Source organism: Engraulis encrasicolus, chromosome 16, assembly GCF_034702125.1.
Source record: "Engraulis encrasicolus isolate BLACKSEA-1 chromosome 16, IST_EnEncr_1.0, whole genome shotgun sequence".
NCBI lineage: Eukaryota > Metazoa > Chordata > Actinopteri > Clupeiformes > Engraulidae > Engraulis > Engraulis encrasicolus.
The window spans coordinates 14,170,530-14,182,829 of NC_085872.1; the positions used below are offsets into that span (position 1 = coordinate 14,170,530).

General features: G+C 40.6%; 1 protein-coding gene across 2 annotated transcripts; it reads right to left on the reverse strand.

Annotated features, from left to right (window-relative positions):
• Positions 1–1,241: 1,241 nt before the first annotated feature.
• Positions 1,242–7,228, reverse strand: LOC134465208 (complement factor H-related protein 1-like). 2 transcript variants are annotated; one of them, XM_063218751.1, is made up of 9 exons: positions 7,001–7,228; positions 6,696–6,884; positions 5,947–6,120; positions 5,351–5,530; positions 3,107–3,160; positions 2,398–2,562; positions 2,089–2,262; positions 1,912–1,931; positions 1,242–1,808 (listed from the first exon to the last, which is right to left on the reverse strand). In XM_063218751.1, the coding sequence occupies exons 1-9, from the start codon at positions 7,158–7,160 to the stop codon at positions 1,788–1,790; spliced, it is 1,137 nt and encodes a 378-aa protein (XP_063074821.1). In that variant the 5' UTR covers positions 7,161–7,228; the 3' UTR covers positions 1,242–1,787. The 2 variants fall into 2 exon arrangements, with proteins under 2 accessions (XP_063074821.1, XP_063074822.1); XM_063218752.1 differs by lacking the exon at positions 3,107–3,160.
• Between the last annotated feature and the right edge of the window lie 5,072 nt (positions 7,229–12,300).

Consider the following 12,300-nt stretch of genomic DNA (forward strand, 5'->3'; position numbering starts at 1 on the left):
GAAATGTACAGTTTGTAGTCTTAACTCTGACCGTCCAAGAATGAAAAATTGTGATACCCTGACTACCCATATTAAGAATGCTTCATCAAGCAAGCCGTGCTCTTCGCTCACGCATGGGTGCTAGTGAGAGCTATTGACTCTGGTCCCGTTATAGACTGTCACCTGCTCCTGGTTGCTGCCTTCTCACTCCCTGCTCCAGAAATCTTGCGTCTGAACCCTTGCCTGTGTCCCGGTACCATTACTAAGCCCAATTTGGCATTCTTGCCGTCTGAACTTTGCATCGGATCCGTCGACTATCAGACCCCAGGAGAGGTTCTTGAAGGACAGAGAAGCGACCCTGTTAACCAGTTGAATTTGTGTGTGTGTGTGCGTGCATGCGTGCGTGGTGTATGAGTGTATCAGTTTTTTTAACCGAGGAACGTCGGGCTTGTGCAACACTGTGATTGAATGAGGGCGCTTGGGGAACCTGTGTGTTGTGCCGAACCAGCTGCCTTGCTGGCTGTAGCTAGATAGATTACCTGAGTGGACAGTTTTGACCGTGATGCAGTGATATTGTCATATTTATTACCTTGCTGTGTTATTGATATCTGAATGAACAGCCGCATGGTCCTAATTATTTAATGTTTGCTGTGTTGCACCAAGTGTTGAACCTATGAGGCCATTTTATCCGGCCCCCGATATAATTATAATGTTATGCAGCTTCACACCAAATATGACATGTTTTGTAAAGGAATCATATACATTAAAGGTTCACTGTGCAGGAAATGGTTTAAAAAAAGGTACTGCAACTATGCTGCTCATTGAAATTGGGCTGCCTATTGCCAAATTTGATCTTTTCATGAAACTTTACTAAGTAATAAACTAATATTTTCGAGTATGGCCCAAGTACAGTCATTTTTGCAGCTAAAAATGGCTATTTCTGGAAATTTAAAATGGTGGACAATGGAGAAGACCCCCCTTTTCATGTATGAAAAATGCAATTTTTGCAGTCATAATGGATACTTAGAATTTGATGGTGGTGGTAAGTATTCATGAAAAGGTAACATTGGTGAAGCATAAATTCTGGAAATAAACAACAACAAATCTTACACATTGTACCTTTAAGATTTGCAATACAATTAAGTTATATTTCAGGGGGCCTAGAAAAGGTGGGGTCTGTTTTAAAGGTGTCTGCCTTCAATATAGTCCTTAAGTGCAGGGGGAAATCCTGGTTTGTGTTCATAGTACAGCCCTTGGAGGACTTTTACGGCCCTTGGAGGAATTTGAAGTGACCCCTCGACAGGAAAAAGGTTCCCCACCCCAGGCGTAGATCAACCCAGTTGCTGCCACTTCTGACCGACCATTTTATATGTGAATAATGAATAATTGTCATGTTGAAATAAAGATATATCTATCTCTTGAGACATGTTCTGATTCCTCTGGGTTTGCCATAAAACGGATGTTTATTACAATACACCAACTATTAAAGTACTGGGTACTGTCTCTGTCATTAACGTTTTGTTAATCTTACTGGCTATTTTCCCCTGATAATTGGCAATGAACTAAATGAGTAAAATCTTTCAGTACTGTAAATCCATTTGTCAAGGGCACATACACTATAATGGTTGGCTGTAGGCCTACATTAACATAGTAACTAAGAATCTGGGTATAGTTTCGCAGAATTGAGTTACTCAGGGTGCAGGCCTGGAAAAAATGAACTTAAACCAGTATAGTTATTTCACATATAATTTACTTGACAAACATCAGGAAAACAGTATTCAAAAAACAGCTGCTTCTTCTTCTTCTATTCACTCTGCACTTCGAATTGTCTGTCAACAAAAAGTTAAAAGGTGCAAGAATTACAAACATGTAGCATGTGTTACACCTGTGTGCATCTGTACTGATCTTAATCCATCATGGATTGCAACTCACCCATACAAGCCCAAACGCACCTGTCCAGAAAGACAAATGAGCAGTGAATCAGTGTCACCATGACACTGCAACAATCTTGAGGACACGTTAAAGCAGTCTTGACCATCTTAGAGTAAAAAGAATACAAAATCTATACCGCTACACAGATTTAGTCACATCTTTTGGCAAACAACTTACATCCTCTGAATGTTACGCGTCCATTCTCGCAAGTTCCCTCAGCAGTACGATAGTACCAGTTTTGATAGGATCTGTCTTCACACTGAAATGTCTCTTCTCCACCTCCATTGATGAACTTGGCAGAGGCCAACGGCATCAGATATTCTACTTTGCCCGCCACCTTGCAATAGTTTGCTGAAAGTAGAGTAAAGTAAAGTACAGTTAAAACATCCCAGATCTCTCAACCCATGCTGTAAATATTGTGTTCCAACTCTACACCATAATGACGCTCCCTGCATGCACTAATACTTCTTGTGTCAATACACTTACCTTCACAGCTTGGTGTTGTACTCCACTGACCATTTCTGCAGGTGATCTTTGCAGTACCGTTATTCTTATAGTAATTTGCACAGTGGTATGTTACTGTATTATTGTCACTGCTAACCGTAACAATATCACCATGTTGTATTGAAGGAGGATCAGGGCACCGTTGACCTGGAAGAAATTTCAAGTTGTCATTAAGTTTCAATCAGGGCAAATCTCAATTTGTCAATACGTTTCTAGCAGGGCTAATCTGTTTTATTGTCCGAATTGTTCATATGAATGACTGCTGCATGCTGCTTACAATGCTGCTACCCCAATTTACTACTTGTATAACTATCGTTATTATACTGTTACTATTGCTACTCTCACTGTTATTATTTCTATTATTGTAATGTCTACATTCTATATTTATCTTATCTTCTGTTTACATGTTCAATGTTAAATGTTGAATGTTAAATGTTAAATGTTCATTTGTACTGTATGTATTATTGATATTTATGACTTATTGTTACCAGTCCATCACTGTTACCTGTCCTGTCTTGCACTTTATGTCAGTCTGTAAAATGTCAGTCTTGTATATGTCTTTGTCCTGGCATGGCATAGAGAGAAAACGTAATTTCATTTTCCTTGTATGTCTTGTGCATATGAAGAAAGTGACAATAAAAGCTGACTTGACTTGACTTGAAAATGAGATAATTCTCAGCACTAGCCTTACCTCCACTTCCACCCTGAGAACCACCTGCATCTCTATCTGGAGCATTCCTTTCCTCTAAAAGGGAAAACAACCATGTTGTGTGAAAACAACCTTTCCCCTTAGCGCAGCACCTATGTTAAAACCTTACTGTCACAATACTTATAATGTCTATGTCTTAATCTGTTACTTAAGGCTCTTGGCACTGTCATAGCAATGTTGTTATGATGTAGTTGAGTATTTTCAGCAAATAGTGAATAGGCCCGCCAGCGACCTCATCTGCAGTAAGTGGCTACCATACTGAAAATCAAGTTACAAATAAAACAAGGACAATGCTAAATATAGCTGCAAGCAGCAATGCGGGGCCAAGCAGTAAACTTGCCCAAGTCGCCACGGCAACAGAAGGAACTGTAGCGCCCCCTTAGGCCCAAATCTCACCAATGTTAGTGTGCATTCCTTGGAGGGGAGTGTGATCATGTGAAACAGGTTTAGTTTGAATCCGTTAAAGGGCTGCCGAGATGAGCTCACTTCCTGTTACCTGTTGGTGGCGCTAGAGTGTTTGAGCTGGGGATCTGGATTTTTTTGGGGGGAAGTAATGTGCTAGTAGGACTAGTGTGTGTGCAAAAAATCGCAGCAGAATCTGTCAAGTGGTTGCTGAGATAAGACCTCACTTCCTGTTTTGCCACTTTTACGAAAATTTTGATTGGCTGTCACGGCCAAACGAATAGAGGTATCAAAAATTCTTTGAATACCCTAATGCCCATCAGTCTGAAGATGATGTGAACTTTTTTGCAGGTCGTTTTGACAAAAATTGTGGGGCAAGTAGCACTTTATTGAATTTTACAAAATTCAAAATGGCGGAATTTCTCTACTGCTTTGACACAACGTCATATAGTGCGTTGGATTCGGCTTGGCCCAAGGATTCTAGTGATAGTAATATATTTTACATTTTCCCTATATTTTAAAAGCTACAGGCAAAAATGTAACTGAAATCTTGACCTGTTGGTGGCGCTACAGAGTTTGAGATGGGGATCCGATTGTTTTTGTGGTAGGTCATGGGATGGACTACTATGCGTGTAAAAAATCCTAGCCTAATTCGACAAACGGTTGCTGAGATATGACTTCACTTCCTGTTTTGCTACTTTTACGACAATTTTGATTGGCTGTCACGGCTAAACGATAAAAGATATCCAATATTCCTTGGGACCCCATATAAAGCTCAGTCCAGAGATGCTATATACCGAAGAATTGGTCAAAAACTGTGGGAGAAGTAGCATTTTTATTGAATTTTACAAAATTCAAAATGACGGGAAAACTATCATGGCGGAAAATGACATCATAGGGTGCATTGGATTCGTCTTGGCCTAAGGATTCCAGGGATACCAAGTGTTTGAAAAAGTTCAAAAGTTCAAAAGTTACAAGCAGAAATGTACCTGCAAATTTGACCTGCTGGTGGCGCTAGAGCGTTAGGGCTGGGGACTTATAAATTGCTGTGGGTATTGCTGAGCCGGGCCCGAATGTGTGTGCCGATTTACAGCATTTTCCCATACGGTTCTATGGGCTGTCATAGACTTGCTAAGGAGAGGAAAGATGTTGAAGAATAATAATAATAGAGAAGAAAAAGCTAGAAACACTCTAGGGCCTTCGCCAGCTTCGCTGCTTGGCCCCTAATTATGTACTTTTCCTGGTAAACTAAAATCATTTCTAACAAATATTTCTGTACTCACTGACAAGGGTCTATTCTAAATATTTATGATATCCCAGTGTTTTTAACTTTTATTACATGACTTCACCAGGGTACAAATGTAAGCAAAACTAATGTTAAACATGATGCAAAATATGATTGGACATACAGTATTTGAGAATGTTACACTCATTATCGTTACATCAGACAAATGCACAGGAGTAAAACTCACGATTATGTCCCCCCTGACCCCATCTTGTTTCTCTGGCACTGAAAATGGCATTTACCATTAAGCAGAAATAATACTTCATTGGTGATGTCTATATCAATGCATTCCTCTATATTCTTTCACGTTATACCACTCGCATCAACTCAGACATTTACAGAAGTTGATGATTTTCCTCATACACATTCCCATGGCCCTTAACCATCTACTGTATGATATATTCTCTCCATCTGTCTCAAACACACGCAATACACATCCACATCCACATCCACACACACACACACACACACACACACACACACACACACACACACACACACACACACACACACACACACACACACACACACACACTTACCACATTCACCAGCTTCTGTCCATTTTCCTTGATCACAGTGAGAATATGAATCCCCGTTCATTTTGTATTCATCCATACAATGGTACTGCACCCGATCTCCGTGATTAAAAATGTCCTTATAATAGACTTTTATTACAGCATTGGGTCGTTCAGGAGGGGCTGAACATGAGTTTTGGCTTCCTGTAAAAAGACAAAAATATTTGTAAACAAAGTAATTTTAATGATAAAGGCGGGTCTTTATGTGGGCTACAACGTTGCTGCATAGGCTTTCTCTTATGCTGACATTAACATGATGACAGATCATAATTCATGATAAAATCAAGTGTCACTACAGGCTACTAATAAGCCAACTAGTGTAAACCGTTCCACCATGTTGGCCATACTATTTGTACACATACTCTCTCTGCATTAACATTAGACTTGGCCAATTGTAAAATACTTTATCAGGCTTTGTTCAATAATTAAGCAAACTCTTAAACTGAAGAGTGATCCAAGAGTGAACTTGATCAGTACTGTCCTGCCGATTAAAAATAAATAATCTAAAAGGTAAATATTAAGCCAGTGTCAGGTGTCAGTGTCAACATACTATGACTCACGCTGGCAGACAGGCAACGGTTCCCATTTTCCTTCTCGACACTGTACATAGTTTGCTTGTGGTACATAGCCGTCATCGCAATTAACGAGCACATGTTTTTCATTGCTATAGTACTCCTCTTCATTTCCTCCAATTCCACCATTGGAAACCTGAGGAGGAGTGCAGGCACTGCTGGCTAATAAGTCAGATCATAGATATACAAGGTTAATGGCACAAATAGTGGGAACTATGTCCGTCTATTACAGAGGTAAACAGCTACTCATGACTACAGAAGTGTATAAGAATAACTAACTAGAGAGTGCTAGTTTATACCAATGTGGTCTACTCCTCCATTGTTTTTTATTTATTGGAACAGTATCTTAAATATACCAATAACGACAACAACAACAAAACAATAATAGTAACATTGACTACTTTATAAACACACACCAAGAAATGAGTAGGCCTACACTTCAGTGGGTAGGGTATAGTGTGTGTGTGTGTGTGTGTGTGTGTGTGTGTGTGTGTGTGTGTGTGTGTGTGTGTGTGTGTGTGTGTGTGTGTGTGTGTGTGTGTGTGTGTGTGATCTATTATTATTATTATCTATAGTAACAGTGCTAATAAAACTGCTGCCTGTAGACTGCTTTATTAATACAAACCAAGACCATTGGTAGGCATACATTAAAACAAGATAGGCCTACGTACAGTGGGTTAAAAGGTTTTCCCTCCATAAACAATATGCTACTCTAGAACTTGGACATTGAAGCCTACCGATGCAACGGGGTGCGGGTTGCCACCGTCCTTTTTTACACGTGATGGTGCTCCACCATCCGCCAGTGACCGGCTTGAACCCTTCGTTGCACCTGTAATTCATCACGCTTGGACGTCCCGGCTGCTGCTGCTCAACCGAGTAAAGGAAACCGTTGTCCAACCGAGGGTGCGTACAGGGCTGCGCGATCACTGACAAAAAGATGATACAAGTTATGTCGACAAATCAAATAAATGGTTTCGAGTTCTAGTTTAAGAACACCAGACCAGGCCGACTGTTGTAGACTAGCAATAGAAGACGGTTTTACCTGCAGCTCTTGAACAAGGCAAAAGAAACAGGACATGCGCAAAGAAGATTGTGATGTGGTAAAGGTTGGCCATCTCCCCCCGTATAATAATTCTCCTGCGTCTGAACAGTCCAGTGAGTACGTTGACAATGGACGCTTGGGAGCGTTGCAGCCTAGTCATTTTTTGGGGAGTTGCGTGAAAAGGGAAAGCACAGGAAAATGAACTTTGAATTGAAAATATATATAAAGACACGTGCTGGGCCACAAAGCTAAACAAACACACGCACACACACACACACACGCACGCACGCACGCACGCACGCACGCACGCACGCACACACACACACACACACACACACACACACACACACACACACACACACACACACACACACACACACACACACACACACACACACACTTTACCCCCCCCCCCTCTCTCCCCCTTTCAATCATTATTTTCAGCACTTCCTTTGGATATTGCAAAGTGGCCAACTTTATTGGGGGTGTGTGTAGACATGTATGTAAAGGAATAGGGCAGAATAGTGCTGGAAAATTGTTAATAATGCATGAAAATTAATAACACATGAAAACAGTCATTTTGGAAAAAAATATTGAATTTTGGGCAGACATTTAGGTGGCCCCATGTTTTAATCTCTTCCAATAGGCCTTCTAGTCAGTAATCCAGAGAAAAAAACTTTGGCAGGATGAAAGGCTTAATTTTCCCACCTGATGACCTGCCTAAATAGATGTGTTCTCACAATGACTCTGGGATATTAATTACGAATAGCGTAGACCTTAGAACAACAACCATAATGTCAAGTTGAGTATGATGTTCCCCAGTTTCATGTTCCGACTTTCAGTTCAAAGGGGATGCAGGGGTTAAATATGGGTTGAGTAGTTGATAACTTTAACAGAAAAATATTGATTTTTTTTTAAGTGTAGGCCTACTACCGTGGATTCCACATTATTACGCAAATGACATTTTTTGTTTGTTTAGTCTGGTGACCCACACATCACTCTTCAATATACAGTACCCGTAGTAGATTACCACGATGTGTGAGTCACCAGACCAAACAAACAAAAACAGCTGAGAGCAAAGCATCAAGGATATCTGGGCTTCCATAACTTCCATGCAATGCCCTGCCATTGATTTAAATGTTAAACGCAGCATTCCAGTGACAAAGGCAAAGAGCTTAAAACCAAGTATTGAACATTGAAATGTAATTTAGAAGGTACCAAATTCCAACTGTTTTGATGTAAATGGGAAAAAAAGAAGGAAATTTGGATTACAAAACTACAAAACTGTTTTGCGTAATAATTTGGAACAGAGCATTTAAAGTTTTTTATTATTTAAAAAAATACCGTTATCGTTGGAAGGTACATTCAAAAACGTTTTAATTGTACTCTAATGGCTGATGACTTGAAAATGATGACGACTGTCATTTATATTGATTATTTTGGGAAACAGCAAAAAATGCCATTTGCGTAATAATGTGGAATCCAGTGTAATACAAACAAGTCATCACAGCTTTACTTTAGGGTTCAAAAATAATTTTAGTAGAATTGCACTAAGAATGCCTGCTGGCTTCCAATGTCAACTGATTTTGATACTTGGAAAACTGACTAAACTGCCCAAAATCTTCATAAGTGAAAGTGAAAGCCCAATTGTGAAACTCCAACTCCAATTGTCATTGTGACACAGCACAAGTGAACACTGCACACAACTAAATTGCATTTATGCCTCACCTGTGCAAGGGGGCAGCCCCCAATGGCACCCCAAGGGAGCAGTGCGGGGGGACGGTACCATGCTCAGGGTACCTCAGTCATGGAAGAGGATGGGAGAGAGCACTGGTTAATTACTTCCCCCACCAACCTGGCGGGTCGGGAGTCGAACGACAACTTTTGGGCTACAAGTCTGACACCCTAACCGCCATGACTGCCAGGCTATAACGGAAGAGTTTGGTGTTAATTTTAATAGCCATGGCAAATAGGGTATGAGACATTTGAAAACTGGTGCAAGGCTGAATTATTTTTTTGCCTATTAAAAAAGAAAACTGCATAGAACAGAGACTGTAGCCTAAACAGTCAGTCATCTATTGAGCAGTAGGCCCAGTCTGCCTTGCTATGCTGCTTGTGCTTAATATTTGGGACTGGGAGGGGGGAGGGCTTGCCTGGTTAACACCAGACCTAATCACAAGTGAGATTAGGTCTGGGGAGGTGCCTACTGTACATTCCGTAGGGGGCAGAATACTTGGCTATTATCATAGAACTAATACTATTATTTCTATGGGCTATTATGACACACTGCCCTGCTCTCTGATTGGACAGAGAAACTGTAAAGGTCGGAATGCTTGGCCATTATGACACAGGGACCATGATCTTGGCCGTTATGAGTCATCCTCGCCAGACTGTCTTTCAGATCAAAACGATTGTGTAGAACAGTGTTTCTCAACCTTTTTTTAGGCGAGGCACCCTTTCAATTCATGAAAAATTTCAAGGCACCCCAAAACCAACATCCGATACCACACAAGCTTAGAAAAGTAACACATTTGGAGACGTCATACAACCTACGTTTGAAGTTGCAGCTGACTGGGGTGGCCTATATTTACTTTATTGTGCGTAAATGGCAGATGAAAGATTCCACTGATTAGCATTAACTTATCAATTTAGACAATTATGTATTATATTACATTATTTATTTATCAGCCACGTTTCCGCGACACCCCTGAAAGGGGCCCGCGGCACCCCAGGGTGCCTCGGCACCATTGTTGAGAAACACTGGTGTAGAACTAAAGGCAGTATGGGAGTTCCCAGGCTAGGGGAGGGCTACTGTGCACAAAAACATCTACTCATTGAGTAGCGGGGATTTAAAAAAAAAAAAAAGACCGTAGGTGTGAAATCCAAAAGGTTAAGAAAAGTTGCCGCACTCGAAGCGGAGGAGTTGCACTGAGAGCATAGCAGCAGCTTATTATTTGAGGTGGGGGCTTTGGTGGCATTGCAAAGCCTGCTCAGACTCCCAATAACAACGTGCTTAGGCGTTTGCACCAGGGCTTGGCACTGGCACCTGCCAACCGGCCAAATGCTGTTAAAACTTGGCTGTGGCTGGTAACAATTTCAGTGTCAGTAGCCAATTTGGCAGGTAGCTTACTATGGTATGACATATCAGAATAACATATATTCGGCACTTTGCCCCTTGTGTATCAATTGTTTGTATTTAAGTTCAAGAAAAAACTCACTAATTCAGTTTCTACTTGTTTGTTTTCTATCCATGTAGAAACCCATGCTCTCATCTTCTTGCTTTAAGCACCTTCTGAGGTTAGATGTACAGCGTCATGATAAAAAAAAACCTAGCCACAGTGGCCGGCAAGCGAAAAAGTTCATGTCAAGCCCTGCTGTGCATCTATTCAAACAATTACAGATATGACGGCAAGCAGTTTTAAAACTATGGCAAGATTTTCGGGGGATCCCCTTTTTCCTGGGGGAGAGGGTTGCTTGAGCTTGTCTCAAAGCGAGGATATCGAAAAACATGAGAAGCATATACGTTCCTCATCCCAGCTCCCAGTCCAATCCAGCGCAAACACACGTAGCTACTCCTACTCCACATTTTTTTCTCCCGCCACTTAGGCCTATAAAATGCGGCGCACAAGATTAGTGCAGGAACTCTGATGATGAAAATTAAGAGGTGGGGGAACTGAATTCCCCTGAGCCCCCCTGCACTTTTACAGTACAAGTAGATGACTGGGATTGTGATGTTTGTGCATTTTAAAACAAATGTTTTGCAGGACAAAGCGTTACAGTGTGACATTGTGTTTTAACATAATAGCATACTTCACCTTGATATGCTTTTTAATAACTTCTGTAAATCTATGAATGTCTATTGAAAGACAGCAGGGTTTGCTTGTGGACAATATTGGCGGTGTTGAATGATAATGGCGGTGGCCATGAAGAGGGCTATTAGCTATGACTACAGTGTGGTCACTCTGAGGATTGTTGAGTTGGGGGTGTTGTGAGAGATATCCATGTATTGCATCCGTAACAATGTCTTGTTTCATTAAAGGTCCTGTGTGTAGCACTTCTGGTGTTCATGTTCAATGCAAGTAGTTTTGCACTATTCACCAACATGCGCATGTAATTACATTCACGAGACATGGTCCATTAGAGATGTTATTGTTTTGCCCATAGCAGATATTTCACTTGATAACTTTTGGATGGATTTGCACCAAATGCGTGGTAATTCTCAATGATACACAAACTGATTTGATTTTGGAGGCCAAGGCTTTCAAGTTAAACAGCTTTCAAAGTGGGGGACTTGTTGTTTGGCTGACCACAACTTTTGAATGGGCATGAGTTCTTGTCTCCTTACACGCCATAGTAGGTACACAAACTAGTAAGTACAGGAAGGCAGACACTTTCTCAAGGCAGCTGTTAAAATCAAGCAAAAGTATTGTTTTGGGAGACATATGTGCTTATTTCAGCTTTAATAAATGCAGCATGTATCAAAAACGTTGGGACATGGTCAAATAAAATGCTATGAACATTCACATTAAGCTAAAAACAACACAAGAAAGAACAATTCAAAATGTATATTGACCAAATGAATGTACATGTATATGACCATCTCAGAGTAATTGAGTCAATCAGAATTGAAGGTGCAGGGGGAGGGGATCAATTAGGCATTAATTAATTGGTTATTACATACAATATTACCATGATAGCGTGCACATAAGACACATTTCTCTAATGAAAATCATTGTATACATTTATGAGATTATGAAATGCACATAGTTTGTCGTCTAACTCTGATGGTAAAAATGATGAAAACTTAAGCACAGTAAGAATGCTGCATGTGTACAAATGCTTTATTTTTAATAGTCTTCTATGTGCCCAGGCTCATTTAAAATGGACACAAAATATGGGAAGCTGCCCTGTGATTACATAAGTAAAAAAGTAACTGTTTTTCAACTTTATTTGATAGGACAGTGTGAGAGGTGGACAGGAAGCAAATTGGGAGAGAGACGGGGAGGGGTCGGCAAAGGACCCGGCCCGGGAATCGAAACCGGGTCAGCCGCATGGCAGGCGCGTGCCCTACCGGTTGGCCAAGGCAGGCCCCAAATGTAAGCATTTAATATGAATGTGTAGTAGTGCCTTTGTTAAAATCTTCTTATTGTCTTTGCACTATTCTCCATTCAAGGTTAGAATCAAATGTTTTGAAAACGATAGCATTTTGTTGATATTCACAGTTTACCAAATGTCCAAACTTCAACGAAATTGGGGTTTGAAACATATTGGATCTTTAAAAAGCACCAATACATTTTGCA